Genomic DNA, 18617 nt, shown 5'->3' on the forward strand with positions numbered 1-18617 from the left:
CATTGCAAAAAAAATATTTTTGGTCAACATGTAAAATAAAATATCTCTATCCGTCAAAATACAATAAAAGATCTCAATATATATCAAATGAGATAAAAGATCTCATTGTTGGTGAATATTGAATATGGGTTGGGTTCAAAATTTAATTATCAACGTTAGATAAATCTACTTGTCACTTTCACTTTTACTTTTTATCGCTTTATATTTTTTAAATTTTAAATTGGTCCCTATTTGACACAGTAAGTAATAAAACAAAAAAATTATATGTCTATTAATTTGAAGGTAATTATAATACTCCTCCATAAATTAGCATATTTGTGTTCACGCTATCGGGTTTGAACATTAGGTTTATAATTATAGTTTTCGTTAATTAGTAATATCGAATACAAATATACATATGCATGCTCAACTGAAAATTTATGATATTGTTTGGGAATAAAGTTATGAAGTGCTACACATGTGAATACAAATTATGTTCGTGTCTTAAATACAAATGGATGCGCTCACTTAATCATAATTTAAATATATAAATATGTCTTCAATGACATTTCTTAAAGAACATGTCGGAGATTGAACAATTTTTTTAATTGTGAGGATCATTACCATGATTGCAAAATCTTGTAGATGATATCCCACACTTTGAAATGAAGATATAAATTTGCTGCGATTAGGAAATCCACAATCCACCAAAAAATAGATATGTATTTATAAATAATATACATATAAAATTAGAATATATTTAATTTTAAAAAAATAGTATAAAAGTAAAAAATAACAACTAATTTATGGTCTATAAAAAAAGGGTTGTTTGCCAGATAAAAAGTGTAAAAAATTATTTTGATTATTTGATGTATCTTTGTAACAACTCTTTAAAATATCATTTGGACATACTAAAAAGATAACTACGTATTTTTATAGAAATAAAGAGGGGTGAAAAACATCAATCTTACTCACGTGATAGAAATAGATTAGAGGACAAAGAAGAGAGACTTATGAAGAAGAAAGAGATAAAAATACATTACAAAACTAAGGAGAGAATGAAAAAGAGTTTATGAGAAAGTGAAATGTGAAGAAGTTGAGATAGTTTGAAGATTAATGAATCAAATTAGGTTTGCGAGATGAGTAAAATCGAGTCACAGAATTATAGTCATTTAAATTTAATTTAATCGTTGAAGACTCATTTTTATTACATTAAAATATAAATTAAATATATCTCAAGACTTTTCCATTTGAACAAGTCTTTAAAAATTCTTTCAAATCTAATTCAAATATACAACAATTTTTTTGTTCTTCTGCGTGACTATTACAATGTTTCGGATAACATAGTTCTTTCGACCAAACCATAGTTAAACGGTACCCAAAATCCCTAATCCCGTTCCGTTACCTATTTTGGTTTTATATCATCCAATTTTTTGTTCTTATTATCTGTATTATGCTTTCATGTTATGGATACATATGTGATACTAACTAAACTATGATTTTGTTGTTGTTATTTTCACTGAAGACTTTTGATGCTACTCACAACTTTTTATGAAGCATTGATTTTTTCAATATTCTTTACCTAGGTATTTAATCTCTTCACATTGTCTATTAATTCCACCATGATATTCAAGAAATTATTAATGTTACTATTACTATTATTGTTGTTGTTGATGATGATGTTTTTGAATTGTAGGCTGGTAGTGATTATGAGGATAATGAGAGTGATTGTGATGAGAAGGTTGAAGATGTAGCAGTCGAATCTGCCACTGACCTTGATAAATACCGTGTGGGAGACAAAATGGCTAAAACACCTGCATAGAAGCTGTAAATTCTTTTGGTTGCGGTTTCTGTTCAGTTTGATATTAATCCAGGGCTTAGTGGGCATATGCCCATAAGTGTGTGGAAAAAATGTGTTTAGAATATGTTGTCATCCTTGATATTCTAATTCAGTTTTTTCAAACAGAAAGGTTGACAATTTGGGCTAAGTTAGTTGCGTTATTTTGTTTATACATGAAGCTACAATAAAATATTGTCACGATTTTAATTGTTCATTTTAGAATTAATAGTTATAGTTGAGGATTGTTCCTTGGGTTAAGAATATTTTCCTGCAAGATGTTCTTAACCTTTGTCATTGTAGAGCTTGATTCGCAAACAATGGTCAATGTGGTTAATATGAGATCTCAGTCTTTTCATCAGAACATTATTGGAAGAAGTTTTGAAGCTTTTAGGTCTTATGTATTAATTTTGCTCGGTGCATTTATCGTGAGGCCAAGAGAAGTGTTGGTATTCTAGTCATATTTGGTCACATTGCAGGGTTTTGTTGGACCATTCTCAAGAGGGCTCCTCTTCAACTTAGACTTGTTAACATTTCCATCTATTTTATATATGTGGAAGCAAATGTATAGCAAAAATTCAAAACTATTCATCTTTACAATTTTGACAGATCATTTTAAGGAGAATAATAACATTTACTTATGATTCAAACTTTCTTCTAGGATGCAAATAATTTCTCTAGCCAATAGGGAAGTCCAAGACTTTATTCTCATACAAGGCGTTAGAGAAAAGCCACTAGGTTTGTCGATGAAAGTATTAACTTCTAGGCGACACTTATATTGATTGTATCGTGTGAGTTATACTTGTCTCTCTAAGGGAAGACTTTCATCTTCTTCCCATTGCAATCAGAGTATTTCCATATCCTCTTGATGTAAAGAGGCTCAATCCTATCCCCACAACGAGAATACATACACATTAATTTGATGAACAACTTGACAACTTTGTTTTATGTTATATACTCTCTATTCACGAAACCAACTAATAAGATATAGTTTATGTTCCTTCTCTTTTTCAAAAAAATATTAAATAAAATTTTATGAAATTGGTGAACACAAAAATCATTTGAATATATATAAAATAGAGTTGTGGTGGAAATGACAGGGTCATAATGGTTTAACGAATATTTGTTGGAGATTTCTTGGCTACCTTTGCATAAATGTGAGTAATTTACCATAATAAACAACTAAACATACTCTACTATCTATCTCAACATATATGTTTTTATACACACTAACAACATGTTTTTTCTTTTCTTTTTTTTTTCCCCCCATAATTTATTTACCGATTTTAACATTTGTTTTTGTCATTTGCTTATTTATCCCAATTTTAATTTTAATTAGTGACATTTCATGTTATCAAATTAATTTGATTTTTCCGTACACTTCAATCACTCTGCATAGCAATTTGAAGGTACACAGATTTTCTTCTCCATGGCAATTTGTTTGGGGATTGCTTTGCATTGACCATCATTTAACTTTGTTTGGGGATTGCTTTGCATTGACCCTCCTCATTTCACTTTTGTTGAAATGTTATGGAATGACATACTACAATCTCATTTCATTCTATTAATTATCTCATTTAATAACATCCTACAATTTAATCTCATCTTATCTAATGAGTCAATTGAGAATTTCATACGTATTAAAAATATATATACAACTCAAATAGAGAATAATATTTTTCTTAAATTACTTTCATTAAATATCAATGTATTCACTATTATTATAAATATTAAATAAAAAATACTCACTTGAGAGTGATATAAAGTAGATGTATATTTGATAAAAAAATTAAAAGAATAATTTATTTTAGTACAAGTTTTATTTTACAAATGGTCAGGTGAAATACATTTTATCTTCTTGCCACAATCTAAATATTATAATGCAATAATAAGATAACAAAATGTAATTAAGTATCTATATACAAATTTACCTACACCGTACATATATAACTATAAATATGAAATCAAATACTTAAAAAAAGAAACTAGATAGGTTTTGTTTTTTAGCATACTTCGACCCAATAGTAATTAGACTCACATTAAATAAACTTTAATTTATGGCTTCACAAATCTACATATATCATGATGAAATCATTGTCATTTCATCAACATCACATGACAATTCAAAAATTCCGTCGAAGATCTCGGAGTAACTTAACCTAATACCTCTCATCAAATAATTATTCATACAAATGTCACATATTTCATGTACAATTCACAAAATTTGATTCAATCTAAAGTATTTCTAAATCTAAAAATATTCATTTGTCGACACACTTCCAACAAAAACTATTCTGATAAACCATATTCAAATAATAATACTTATTTTCGACCGTCATCAAAATTCCACTTCAAAATCAAATTAAATCCCACCACAATTCAAAGATGATTAGATTTTACAATTTAATTCACTTCCCAATTTTAAAATAAAAAACTAAAATTTTAATACAATATGTATCTCTATATATATAGACACAATCTAATCTGATAAATTTAAAAAATAAAAATCGAGACAATAATAGGCATGAATATAAACTGTGTTGTGTTTTGACAGTATTTAGTTTCCCCAACTTCTTCTTCTTCTACCACTCTGCTTATTCCTTTTGCTCCAACTTCAACACACTTTTAACTCCACCGTCATCTCTATTTAGTATTTATGCATAATCGTCATCATCACTCTACTCTATAGTCTCAATCTCAATCTCAATTCAATGAACCCTATTCCAATCCCTATCTTCGTTGTTAATTTTCTCAACAATCAACCAATCATATTCATCGCGAACGGAAACTCTAAAACCTTCAAATCTTAAATTAATGGCGGTTTCCGAAGAAGAATGTTCTTCTGTCAAGCCAGGTCATTCTTCTTCATCCTCTACTTCGCGCTATTATCTATCTAAGTGCGTCCTCAGAGGAAGCGCGGTTCTCCAGGTTCTCTACGCTCACATTCGTTCTCCATTCTCAAACGACGTCGTTTTCGGCAAGGTTTTATTCTCTTTCACTATTTCCTTCTTTTCGTTTTTCACTCAATCATTTTCGTTGTTCGTGTTAGGTTTTCACCATTGGAGTGAATTTTGGAACCTTAACCCTTTTATTTTATTTTTCTATTCATTTTTTTTCTTCATGTGTAAAGAAACTTATATATAAACTTTTAGTTGTAAATTTGTAATACTAATACATGCTCTAGTGTAATTCAACTGAACTAGTTATCTAGTTTTCACTCTTATTAGTTTCTGATTTCAGGAAACCTCTATAGAGTTGGTAGTGATTGATGAAGATGGGAATGTACAATCTGTTTGTGATCAGCCTGTTTTTGGCACCATTAAAGATCTTGCTGTATTGCCTTGGAATGAGAAATTTTGTGCCCGTGATCCACAAGTGAGTTTGCTGGTCACTAGTAAATTAGATTTTCTTTTGCCTGTTTTGAATTAACTTAGTTGTTTTTTTTTGCGGTTTTCATTTGCCAACATTGGATTTTATTTAGTTCCTTTTCTTTTTCTGTTCTGTAGACTCGAGGTAAAGACCTCTTGGTCGCTCTATCTGATTCCGGAAAGCTGTCGTTGCTCACATTTTGCAATGAAATGAACAGGTTCACCTTTCTAGTTTGGTTCATTAATGTATCATTATATCATGATAAACTGTTATCACAAATTAGGAACTACATTTTTTGGAAAATAATTAAGCTCTATATCCCTATTAAGCTTTCTCATTTTTCTTCATGCATTATCGTAGGTTTTTTCCTATAACACATGTTCAACTATCTAATCCTGGAAACACAAGGGATCTTCCTGGAAGAATGTTGGCAGTTGACTCCAGGTGATCTATTTTCTAGTCGAAAATTTTATTGGAAGGCATCTATCTATATTATATTTCTTTTTGTCCTTCAGTTGTGTGTTTTGCTGCCACTCTGTAAGCATATATTAGTTGCTCTACATATTGCTAATAAAGTGTAGCCTGTGTAATTGGTCAATTTGATTTGATGAAAGCACAAATTAAGCCCAAGAGAGGGAGCTTTATATATACTACAAATAGTAATATAGCCCCTGTAATAACAAATAGAATTCATTATTCCTTTTCTTGTCCAATATTTTATCTGGCTATGATATATTATCCCCAAAACCATGTGTGAGAAACTTTCGTGCTTTGCAGCATGGAGTTTTAATTTGGCTGATAATATACAAGTCATAAGGCCGATGAGATCTCCCGATGTGAGGTGTCTACAAACAATGATGACTTGTGGTTGTGGGCTAATGGCTTAGGGTCAGATTGCATTGGTGGGACTGTGATAGGACTATTGCATATTTTATCTCCTTCCTTCTTGGCTCCTCTCTATTGATTAAATGGATGCATTTAAAATCTACTTTAATTTTTAAATTCACATTTAAATGCAAGATAGCTGAATATTTGCTTGTTATTAGTGTATAATGCTCATTGGTAAGTATAATTTTATGGGAACACATTTTCTTTCTTTTCTTTCAACTATAATAATTTTATTTTCTTTTTCCTCAAAAAAAGTCCAAGGTGATATATAAAAACTTTAGCCCAAGAGAGGGAGCTACACTGATACCTCGGACACAATAAATAGAGTGAACAGAAATAGGCTCAAATTTTACGTGGTTTTGTACAACAAGCTACAGACCTACTTCCATGGGCAAAGCAGATAAATTGCTATGATCAATGAGCGATAGGAGCTTAAACCTTTATCCTCATACAACTAAACACTGAACATGACTGAAATATATAACACTTAAATCTAACTAACGCCCTTTACTCGGCTAGTTTTCTATTTAGGATCAAAATGTGCTTAGTATTTGATTGCCATACATGTACTTCAAACTATAGTATAAATCTATTTTTTTTTTAAATTTGAACTCTATAATCATGTTACTTTTTACACTTAAAGCTTTATTTAAAAAATTAAATAAGAATTTCTTGCAAACTTAAAGTTAATCTTGTGCAATCCACTGTGTGTGACTTTGAGCGACTTAGATTTTCCTTCTCTCTAGTTGTCTTTTGTCCCCAAAGAGCTTAATCTTCAAAACTCTAGTGCTTGCATTTTCTTAGATTGAGTTGTGCCTAACTCAATTTCACAAAACCAACTTGTAAAATGAGTTATGCCTCGCTTATAAACATATTTTCATGTCATGTCACGTCCAATGTTGGATTCTCAACACTCACCCTTCGTGTTCGGGTTTAGATATCTGGAGCTGGACCTGAGTAGCCAGATAATAGGTAACCCAACGGATCTTGGATAGACTTTGATACTATTGTAGCACATGGGTTGGGCCTAACTCTACATATATTTTGTTATGCAATTTTTGGCGGAAAGCTGGAAACCACTACTTTGGTATGAAAACAATTAAGTGGTTCTTGGCATGTTTTGAACACTGCTTTGACAGTTTTGGATGATTAATGATCCGTGTTAAGGGCATTGAGGGATTTTTGTTGCCCATGTAACGTTGGTCAAGCACAAAGTTTAATACAAACCACTTCATGACAATACGATATATATGATACCATAACCTCCAACTCTTCAAAACCTATTGTGAATTTTACAATAACAATTTAAGGATCCATTTGTTACCGATTATTAAAAAGTGATATTGTTATTCTATAATTTAGAGATTGTTTGTTAGAGATTTAAAAGAAAAACGAAGTTTTTTTGTGTTTGTTTACGGTAAGAAAATCATTTTTTTAAAAATAATCTGTTATTGGAAATGATTTTTATGAAAAGATTTAAGGATCCATTTGTTACCGATTATTAAAAAGTGATATTGTTATTCTATAATTTAGAGATTGTTTGTTAGAGATTTAAAAGAAAAACGAAGTTTTTTTGTGTTTGTTTACGGTAAGAAAATCATTTTTTTAAAAATAATCTGTTATTGGAAATGATTTTTATGAAAAGCTACTCAAAACAACTTCTCATTTTTCATGCATATTTTAGATAATTTTCATATTCTGATTTTTTTAAAAGCTGTGACAAACAAATGAAACTTCCTAAAAGTGATATTTTTAAAATGATTATTTTTAAAAATAAGTCGTAACAAACGGGCTCTTTAATTACATCTGGTTTAAACATTATAAGCATGACGGCGTTTATCACCATGGTCGCTAAGATAATGCAGAGCTTTTTACAGTGGATCAAAATCAAACCCTTTCGATAAAGCAGATATGATTGCACAGTGAATTAAGTCACTATAGGTTAAGTTAACTAAATGTGAGTGATATGTAAAACTCTAGGTCACATAATTAGGTGAAGGCTTATTATGAATGATTCTATACCTAGCATGCATCCTCGTGCAAAACTCCTTTGAGTTTGAAGTGTGACCAATGGATAGGACCACCCTACCTTGTGTTGAAATTCAACACTTATTTGGAAAATAGAAAAGGCACAAATTGAACTTCTGCCCACTTGGTTAGACAGGCCCTGATGTCATATCATTAGTTTTCTAAAAGCTTAAGCTGTTAGTTGAAGACTCATTAGAGTCATTACTTCTAATAATGTCAAATTGGACAAAGTGATAAAGCATGCTAAAGTTCTGAGTATTACTAACTCTTCCGGTTCTCTTTCTGCAGTGGTTGTTATATTGCTGCCAGTGCATATGAAGATCGGCTGGCTCTGTTTTCTATGTCAATGACCGGCAGTGATATCATTGATGAGGTCCAAAACTACTATACCATCCTGTATTTTAGAAAAGCTGCATGTGATTTTTTAACTAGACATACATATAGGTCATCTGGTATTCAACTAGACATACATATAGGACAAATTTTTTGGTTATCTTTATGGTTTAGCTATTGATTTTTTATGAACTTCAAAAAGATTGAAAGGATCTAATATTTTGGTTTCCTTTACTAACCTTTCATTTTGTTTTTCTTTCCATGATGCCCTATATCCGTAGCAGTATAAACTATATACAATTCTCATTTTTGTATTTCTAATTTTTTCACTTTTGATAAATTTATTCTTTTGTCTGACAAATAATACATGTGATATTTTCTGCTCAATTTCAGAGAATAATATATCCCTCTGAAAGTGAAGGGACTGCAAGTACTTCCAGAACCACACAGAAAACCAGTATAAGTGGCACTATTTGGAGTATGTGCTTTATTTCACTAGATTCCAGACAATCAATCGTGGAGCATAATCCTCTATTAGCTATTATTCTTAACAGGTGTGGTGATTGATTTGTTTGGCTATTGTCAAGAGTTTATTCCAAGTCTTGAAAACAGCTCTATAAATGAAATTAGTTTAGTAGTTTATTTTTCTGTTGTATTTTTCGAAATGCATGCTTAATGAAAACCGTGCATTTTGTTTTTTTCCCCTACAGGAGGGGAGCTCTTCTAAATGAATTGCTATTATTGGAATGGAGTGTTAAAGCACGTACAATCTCTGTAATTTCTCAGTATGTTGAAGACGGGCCTCTAGCACATAACATTGTTGAAGTTCCTAACTCTACGGGACTTGCATTTTTATTCAGGGCTGGTGATGTACTGTTAATGGATTTTAGAGATCCTCACAACCCATTATGTGTCAACAGGACTAGCTTGAACATTTTACCCAATGCAATAGAAGAGCAGACTTATATAGACGACTCTTGTAAATTACAAGATCTTGACGATGAAGGCTTTAGTGTTGTTGCCTGTGCTTTGTTGCAGCTTAGTGATGTTGCTCCTATGTGTATAGACAGTGACAATAACGGTACTAATTCAGGTCCCCAGTACATATGTTCTTGGAGTTGGGAACCTGAAAGTTATGAAGTTCCTAGGATGATATTTTGTGTAGACACTGGAGAATTTTTTATGATTGAAGTTTTTTTTGATTCCGATGGCCCTAAATTCAGTCTCTCTGAGTGTCTTTATAAAGGTCTACCTTGTAAAGAACTTTTGTGGGTTAATGGTGGATATGTAGCTGCTATTGTTGAAATGGGGGACGGCATGGTCCTAAAATTGAAAGATGGAAGGTTATGCTTTACAAATCATATTCAAAACATTGCACCAATCTTCGATGTAGCAGATGGGGATTATCATGATGAGAAGCATGACCAAATGTTTGCTTGCTGTGGTGTGACACCTGAGGGGTCAATAAGGATTATTCAAAGTGGTATCAATGTAGAAAAGCTACTTAGGACCCCTTCTACATATGAAGGGGTTGCTGGTACTTGGACTGTCCGGATGAAAATTACCGATTTATATCATTCTTTTCTAGTTCTATCATTTCTTGGGGAGACCAGAATATTGTCAGTTGGCTTAAGTTTTACTGATGTGACTGATTCTGTTGGTTTCCAACCTAATGTGTGTACTTTGGCATGTGGCCTTGTAAGTGACGGTTTGATTGTTCAGATCTACCAATCTACTGTTAAACTCTGTTTGCCTACTAAGGCTGGTCATTCTGAAGGTATCCCTCTGTCCTCTCCTATTTGCACCTCTTGGTCCCCAGACAATCTGCATATTAGTTTGGGGGCAGTTGGGCATAATTTCATAGTTGTGTCAACCTCTAACCCATGCTTTTTGTTTATCCTTGGGGTTAGAATGCTATCAGCTTATCAATATGAAATTTATGAAATGCAACATTTGGGACTGCAGAACGAGTTATCATGCATTTCCATCCCTAGACCAAAGTATGGGATAAAACAATCATATTCATCGATTTCAGAAAATAATAGCTGCACCACCTCTTCTCTATGTGGAGTGGACATCAATAAAACATTTGTTATTGGCACCCACAGGCCTTCGGTAGAAATTTGGTCTTTTGCTCCGGAAGGAGGAGTCACAGTAGTTGCTTGTGGGACAATTTCATTAACAAGTACAATGGGGACTGCTAAAAGTTTTTGTATACCTCAAGATGTACGACTAGTATTTGTTGATAAGTATTATGTTCTTGCTGGATTGAGGAATGGAATGCTCCTTCGCTTTGAGTGGCCAACAGAACCGACTTGTATAAATGTGGTTGACACTGCTTTATCTTCTATAAATTTGGTAAATTCTTTGACCAAGTCTTTCGATATGAGAAATGACCTTCCTTCGATGCTTCAATTGATTGCCATTCGTCGCATTGGCATTACTCCAGTTTTCTTGGTGCCCCTGGATGACACACTTGATGCTGATATAATTGCACTGAGTGATAGGCCTTGGTTGTTGCATAGTGCACGACACAGCCTTTCCTATACTTCTATCTCATTTCAACCATCTTCACATGCAACACCTGTTTGCTCTATTGACTGTCCAAAAGGAATACTATTTGTTGCAGAAAACAGCTTACATCTGGTAAGAAAATCATACTACAGAATTATTGGTGCTACATTGCTTTATTCCTGTATTTCTTTGGTTGTTCTTTCTCTTATGAAGTTATAACTTAATAGTGTGTTGGAAGATGCTCTTATATCGCAGATTTAAATGTGCTTGAAAGTCCCAAGATATTTTAAGTGGGTTGTGATTACTGTTGATTGTTTAACTGAGATGCTGGGGGTAACATGATTTTAAGAAACATATGAATTTTGGTGATCATACTGATTTATTTGCCCTCAATTGTTCTTCCTCACCGAAAAACCATCACTGCTTTCAGTCCTGATTTTGTGTTGTATGTGTTACTAACTTACTATCTCGGCTTACCATATTTTTATCGCTTGATGCTTTAGGTGGAGATGGTTCACAGCAAGAGACTTAATATGCGGAAATTTCATTTAGAGGGCACTCCACGGAAGGTCCTGTATCACAATGAAAGTCGGACGTTACTTGTGATGAGGACTGAACTGAATTATGGTACATGTTTGTCCGACATATGTTGTGTGGATCCCCTAAGTGGGTCAGTGCTATCGTCTTTTAGACTAGAACTTGGAGAAACTGGAACGTCCATGGAATTAATTAGGTTTGGAAGTGAGCGGGTGCTTGTGGTTGGAACTAGTCTGTCTTCTGGTCCACCCGTAATGCCCAGCGGTGAAGCTGAGAGGTATGGCATCGAGCTTTCACGGTTTTTTTACTTTCCTCGTAGTTTTATATCACAAGCTAAATGATGGGAGTTGCTTTCCCTTTTACTATCACATTACTGGTTACTCCTCTTTTCTGAATGCATATGGCTTTTGTTGCCTTAAAATGAGCTAAACTGCTAATGAGCTTCTTGCAAATTCCTTTTCAAGGAGCATACATGCCTCTACTCACCAAAAGAAGAGTTTGGCTCATGCATCACAGACTGCTTTGAGTCTCACAAGTATGCAATAATGCATTATCTGTATGCTAAAGAAGAAATATACTCAATTTATAAATTTCCACCTCTATTCTTAAATATAAGCTCTGCAACTTACTTGATGCATTTATTATTTATTTCGAAATATATCCTTAATTAATACTACTCATTTATCTTGGGAGATGAAGAGTCAATATTAAACACATCTATATACAAAGAGAAATTTAGTAATTGTCATATATGATGGCAAAACAAATGAATATGTTCTTACTGCTGTCCAAGAGTTATGATTTTGGAAATTTATACATTTCACATAGATTATCGTATTCTAATAGAATGCTTCTTTGGCAGTGCCAAGGGTCGTCTTCTTGTTATCTGCCTTGAACACGTGCAAAATTCAGATAGTGGTTCAATGATCTACTGTTCGAAGGCAGGGTCAACATCTCAAAAAACTTCACCTTTCAATGAAATTGTTGGGTATGCTCCTGAACAACAATCAAGCAGTAGCCTTGGCAGCAGCCCGGATGATAATAGTTCTGATGGCATCAAACTTGATGATAATGAAATGTGGCAGTTCCGATTGGCTTATGCAACTACATGGCCGGGAATTGTACATGCGATCTGTCCTTATCTTGATCGCTACTTTTTGGCATCTGCTGGCAATGCTGTAAGTTGCAACACTCTTGCATTATTTCCATTCATTTTACTTCCTCCCCATCCCTTCCTTTCTCAATTTCCGCTCTCCACATAAGAAAATCCCGCATCTTCATTTGGCTATGGGCACCTCATTAAATTATTTTCTCGTTATTCAGTTTTATGTCTGTGGTTTCCCAAATGACACTCCGCATAGAGTGAGACGGTATGCCGTGGGAAGGACGCGTTTCATGATAAGCTCTTTGACTGCATATTTTAGTAGAATTGCAGTTGGTGATCTTCGTGATGGTATCATTTTCTTTTCTTACCACGAGGTAAGTGGTAATTGCTGTCTCTATTGTATTTTTCAATTTTCATTTTTAAACTAAAATGAAAGGCATGCGTGAAGATAGGGAAGCAATTCTGTATTCTGATTTTGCTTATTTCCTATTTTTAATTATCGAGGCTCACTTAACAAACTACCCTTTGTATTAATTTCCTTCGAATGAAGTTTTATATCTTTTGTGCCCCATGCCCCTGACGTCATCTTCTTTTGTACAACAACACTAAGCATTTTCCCTCATGGGATTGGTTACATATTTATTTCCTTTTGTAAGAATATTTTATATTCCATGATGCTTACATGTTTCTCTTGTATTGATGCTTGGTTATTGTTTATATGAAATGCCAATGCTGAAGTTGTTTAAATCGTATCTTCTATGTTAAGGAAGCAAGAAAATTGGAGCAACTTTACGGTGATCCATCATGTAGGCTAGTTGCTGATTGCATTCTCATGGATGACCATACGGCTATTGTTTCAGATCGTAAAGGAAGCATAGCTGTTTTATGTTCAGATCATTTGGAAGGTAAGCCTTGTTGAATTTCAGAGACAGAGATAGAGAGAAAAGAATGAATATCATCACCTGACTGAGACATGTTATGTTACAAATGACTCCATCTCTGATATTTATAGAGACACTATACTAGTCGGAACTGCCACAACTGTTGGTAACAGAACTGCTATAACTAACTGAACAAACCTCTGTTAGCTACAGCTATTGAAAATTCTAGAACAATTAGCAAATAGAGACACGTGTGCTATTATGAGTGTTCAAGTAAAACTATACTCTAATAAACACAGACTAGGCCTTTTGTGTAATTTAATTTGTATTAGCCACTTTCTAATCCAGGGGTAAACTTACCATCTTAGAATATTTTATCTGGGACCACTGTTATCAAAATGTGAACTGTTTCATTTTGCTAAAAACAAAATATTCATGTACTTGGTTGTCTATAGGAAAACATCGAACCGATATAGTTATTTTCCTGCTCTCACTATACAGAATGGTCTTCGTAGTTACTGGTGTTATATGGTAGATCTTGTATTTTTCATACGATTGCTAATAGTTTGCATATGATTGCTAGTTTTTTTCACAGCTGTGAGTGCCACCAACCTTTCATATTTTGAGTGGATTGTGCAGTTTGTACCATAGTTGAAGGCATATATGCTTTACAGGAAGCAATATATTTACGTTGGCTGCAACTTAAGATTTTTAAAGCCTATGTTGCTATTGGCATGCTTAAAGCTGTTAGTTTGTTGTAGTTTTTCTCAATGAAAACAAAATTCTAACCATATTTTGATATCAGATTGTGCAAGTGCAGAACGCAATTTAAAACTAAGCTGTGCTTATTTCATGGCTGAGATAGCTGTGAGCATTCGAAAGGTATATTCTTTAAGTTTCCTTGAAGAATAGTTATTAGTTTGCATTAATCGTCATCGTTTCTTTATAGAAATTTGATTTGAAAGCAGCGATTGTAGAATGCAAGTGCAGTGTCCAACTCATCACCACAGTAATGTAAATTAATCTGCGACTGCAAGTGATAGCTTCACTAAAGAGGCGTATACAACTAATATTTATTAAAATTTAAATAATAATTATGTGCTTTGTGATTGTGAGTTGCGCAGGAGCATGTTTCTGGTATATGACCAGGGGCGGAACTATGTTACTGCTTAGAATGGCCCTGGCCCTTCCTGATTTACTGTGCTAATAGTACTAAATACTAATAGTACACATCTTCATATACATATATTTTAAAATATAGATGTACTAATTCCTTGTAAAAAAGTTACATTGAATTCAATTATTACATAGTTAAAAAAAGCATATGTGTGAACTGTGATTTCAAAGATATAGTAGTGACATTCAATTATTAAATAAATAAATATTTGATGTTAAATATGTCCTAATTCAATATATCTTATTTATTTAAATAATTTCAAATGCTTTTGGCTTTGAACTTTAATCTTTCATATTTCTTATCCTTTGTTTTTCATTTTTTTCCTTCTATTTTCTTTATAGTTCATCCTCCCATTGTAACAAGCTTAAAATTTGGTATGCTTTAACCAGAGGTAGAGTGTTAAAATCAAAGGATGAAATCCATATATTCATTATTAGGATTTGAATTAGCAAATCATATCAATTAGCATTTACTGCATTCTGCCCTCTATTATAAGTAGAGGTGTTTGTGATTTGATTTGATTTGGACACAGAAATTACAAATTCAACAGTGTCAAATGAAGAAAATGTTCTTTTTTATTCTTCCAGCTTTATTTCGTTTTTTTTGTGATTTATACACTGAAGGTGAAAGTTCCTTGGCTTTCTGATTCTGCAGTATTTGGAAATGATGCTATAGAGATATACGTCCAGTCTTGAATTGTAAAATTATTGCCAAGAAAAAAAAACTTTTAACCGCGCTTTTTATTCGAAATATGTTTCAAATGAGCCAAACACTTTCAAAGATGTTGCCATGTGCTTCAGCCCCGGCAATGACAGACCAATTCGTGTCTTAATTCAGCACCTCACTCCTTTTGAATGATATACATGTTTTATTACTGGTGTGAAGAGTACACTGGTTCTCCAAAAACTGAAGTGCACTTCCTTGTTTCACAAACACTCTGTCCAAGTGTGTTTTGGCACAATGTCTTGGGTGTTTTGTACTTCGGAGTTTGGCCTAGCTTCCTAAATCTTAGCCCCTCCTTCTAATTTGCGTTTGGTTCATTTAGGTGTTTTTTCTTAATGTAGTTTTTGCTATGTATTGCAGGGCTCCTATTCATACAGACTTCCAGCTGATGATGTTTTGTCAGGTGGCATTGGCCCCAAGACAAATGTTGACTCACTACAAAATACTATTATTGCAAGTACTCTGTTAGGAAGCATAATGATCTTCATTCCTTTATCAAGGTATCATTTTAATTTTGACAGCAACTCTAAAATTATCAAGGTGAATATTGTTAGGGGGCTCTTTAGCCATTTCCTGGAATTTTGCTGCTTAAGACTGAATAGTACTGTAATTCCATATCTATGAGTGCAGAGAATGTACAATATATATACATGAGGCTAACCGATTAATCCCTAATTCTTCTTTTATCTTTCCCTCTCAACGTCACTCCTAGCCACCTACTTACATGATTATTAACTGAATTGGGCTCTTCTAATCCAGGCTTCCTATTCCTTCTACTATTGACATTGTCAATTGAGGGCCTGACAGTGTTTTGGGGAAAATTGCCAGCTCTTGATATTGTAGTATGATTGTTTCATATTTATTTAATCTAGGTATTCCTTGTTGATGTCATGATACTTACACAGGATTTGTAAGACCTGCATGAACCTGTTAGCCCTCTCCAGTAAAGACCTGCAAAAGCTGGAAATTAGAACTCACAAATGGGCATGCCTTGCATGTAATGTAGGCATAACTGCCTTCTTATGTGGCAACAGCAGGGAATCAATTTGAGCCGGAGAATAATATATGGGAAGGGGAGGGATCGAGTGAGATAGGAAATGACTGAATATGGAAGTTGGAGGGACAAACCATGGAGTCTTGAAATCCTTTGTTTATCTGCATGTTTGCATTTTTCTGTTTCAATTCACGTATTCTCTGTAAGTTTCATCTCACTTACACTGATATCTCATTGCTATCAGCAGTAATAGAGAAGTAACTACAAACATACAGTATCATCTTGTTTTCTGATGCAATCTCCTTTGGAACTGCAGTCCAATCTTTGCGGGGTAGGATGAGCTTTCAGGCGTTAATTAGATTTTTCATTGTCAAGCTGATGACATGATTGACCAGCTTTCCTTTTAGATTTGTTGCATTATAGTGATTAGTCTTGAAAAATCACCATATAGGGATTATCATGAGTTCATATTTGTCAGCTTGACAATGAAAATTTATATAGAACTCAATACTATCACTGAATTCTATATAAATTGAGTGATTATCACGAGTTCTATATAAATTTTCATTTGCTTTCCGATTTTCTGGGAACAGAATTGGCAATTGCGGATTTAATTCTAGTAGCGGTTAATGTTATAATTTCACGCTGATGAGGAATTATGGAATGCTCTCCGACATACTCTTTCCTCTTAGTAGGAGGAGTGCTAGTAAGTAGCAACATACTCTTCAACACACTCTATTATGGGATAAAGTCAACATATAGGAAATAGAACCCACATGAATTTCAAATTTTCAATCAATGAACGTGTTAGCAGGAGAGTGTCGCACAGTGTGTTACTAGCAATTCTCTTGTTAGTAGTGTGCCGTTTCTACGATGAACTCTGCACTGTTTAGTTTTAGGAAGAATTGTCAACAGATTTTTGTTTCAGCGAACCATATTGTTCTGTTAATCTGTTTCAATATTAACATGCGATATATATACAATGCAATTGTGCTAAGGCAATGCATGTGTCCTTTTGGCTGGGGTTTCTGCTTTGTCAGGTTTGATAGAACCAATTTGTCTTTTGTAGGGAAGAATATGAACTCTTAGAAGCTGTGCAAGCAAGGCTTGTTGTCCATCATTTGACTGCGCCTATTCTTGGAAATGATCATAATGAGTTTCGGAGCCGTGAAAATCCAGTAAGAACTACTAACTGAATTTAGTCTAAATTTGACATTACTCACTCATTATGGGACGGGGGTGGTAATTCATTACAAAGTTATTATTGAATGTTGGTATACGTTTACCCTGCAATGTGGCACCTTTATACCTCAACTTTTTTCAGCTTCCTAAACTTGCACTAATTTTGAAATCCTACTTAACTTCAGTTCTTTTTATGGATGCTGTTCTGATTTTCTTTCCTATTCCTCACGTGGTTACCCAACTCCAATATTTCACTTCCTCCCATATTGTTTTTTGTTAATGGAATATGATTACAAGTTTAATATTTTTGTTGAAGTTTTCTGAAAAAATTCTGAAAGCACTGCGGCAGGGGAAGGGGGTCGTTGTTTATTATCTTAATGATAATGTTATCTTACGATAATTCATTTTGATCTTTCTCTTTTTTTAATTGAATTCATTGTTAAGAAATGCATATTGATTGATTAAATGATATTGCACCATGTCATTTGTTTAGCTTACATGTATTTTATGTTAGGTTGGAATACCCAAGATACTTGATGGGGACATGTTGACTCAGTTTCTCGAGCTGACAAATATGCAGCAAAATGCCATTTTGTCTTCAGAACCACCTGATATGGTAAAACAAAGTTTGAAGCCACTCCTACCTCGATTTTCTGTCAATCAAGTCGTTCAACTTCTTGAACGAGTTCACTATGCACTGAACTAAATACACCTCTTCTTTCTCGGTCCGTCTTATTTTCCAACTGTACATGTGAAGCGGAAGCAGAATATATATACTACGTCCATGCAGTTCTAATCAGTATTGTCTGTTGTGAATGCTTGCCTGCCTTGCAGTGTGCTGTCGGATATTGAATAGAAACTTGAGATTACGGTCGTTAGGTTCCTGGTCTCGGAGCAATATAACGTTATGTCTTGGTCAGCAGCTGGGCAGTCAGCATAACGTTTGGTCCTGGTCTCGGAGCAATATAACGTTATGTCTTGGTCAGCAGCTGGGCAGTCAGCATAACGTTTGGGCGACATAACGTTTGGGGACAGGTCTTTTCTGAAACCAAGTCTTCGGTCTGTCCCTG

General features: G+C 33.7%; 1 protein-coding gene and 1 long non-coding RNA gene across 4 annotated transcripts; both read left to right on the forward strand.

Annotated features, from left to right (window-relative positions):
* Positions 1-1268: 1268 nt before the first annotated feature.
* Positions 1269-2405, forward strand: LOC113785690 (uncharacterized). The gene is made up of 3 exons (XR_003471785.2): positions 1269-1353; positions 1505-1565; positions 1676-2405. It is a non-coding gene; the product is annotated as an uncharacterized lncRNA (long non-coding RNA).
* A 1948-nt stretch (positions 2406-4353) lies between these two features.
* LOC101490576 (uncharacterized) lies at positions 4354-18611 on the forward strand. Of its 3 annotated transcripts, XM_073365785.1 has the most exons (16): positions 4358-4798; positions 5057-5191; positions 5323-5402; positions 5546-5629; positions 8390-8474; positions 8828-8988; positions 9145-11080; positions 11452-11762; positions 12348-12663; positions 12809-12964; positions 13357-13495; positions 14277-14353; positions 15732-15871; positions 17435-17543; positions 18062-18272; positions 18382-18611. In XM_073365785.1, exons 1-15 carry the CDS (start codon positions 4631-4633, stop codon positions 18251-18253), a joined length of 4089 nt encoding a protein of 1362 aa, XP_073221886.1. In that variant the 5' UTR covers positions 4358-4630; the 3' UTR covers positions 18254-18272; positions 18382-18611. The 3 variants fall into 3 exon arrangements, with proteins under 3 accessions (XP_027188726.1, XP_073221886.1, XP_004494300.1); XM_004494243.4 differs by having other exon boundaries at positions 18062-18611; XM_027332925.2 differs by lacking the exons at positions 17435-17543; positions 18062-18272; positions 18382-18611 and adding an exon at positions 16277-17395 and having other exon boundaries at positions 4354-4798.
* The last annotated feature ends 6 nt before the right edge of the window (positions 18612-18617 follow it).

This window comes from Cicer arietinum, chromosome 3, assembly GCF_000331145.2.
Source record: "Cicer arietinum cultivar CDC Frontier isolate Library 1 chromosome 3, Cicar.CDCFrontier_v2.0, whole genome shotgun sequence".
Taxonomy (NCBI): Eukaryota; Viridiplantae; Streptophyta; class Magnoliopsida; order Fabales; family Fabaceae; genus Cicer; species Cicer arietinum.

Bases quoted from the DNA above. Each gene is read 5' to 3' on its own strand.
- LOC101490576 (XM_004494243.4), top strand. From the start codon at position 4,631: ATGGCGGTTTCCGAAGAAGAATGTTCTTCTGTCAAGCCAGGTCATTCT. The intron at 5,192-5,322 runs GTGAGTTTGCTG...TCTGTTCTGTAG, and splicing joins TTTGTGCCCGTGATCCACAA to ACTCGAGGTAAAGACCTCTT. The intron at 12,664-12,808 runs GTAAGTTGCAAC...CTCGTTATTCAG, and splicing joins TGGCATCTGCTGGCAATGCT to TTTTATGTCTGTGGTTTCCC.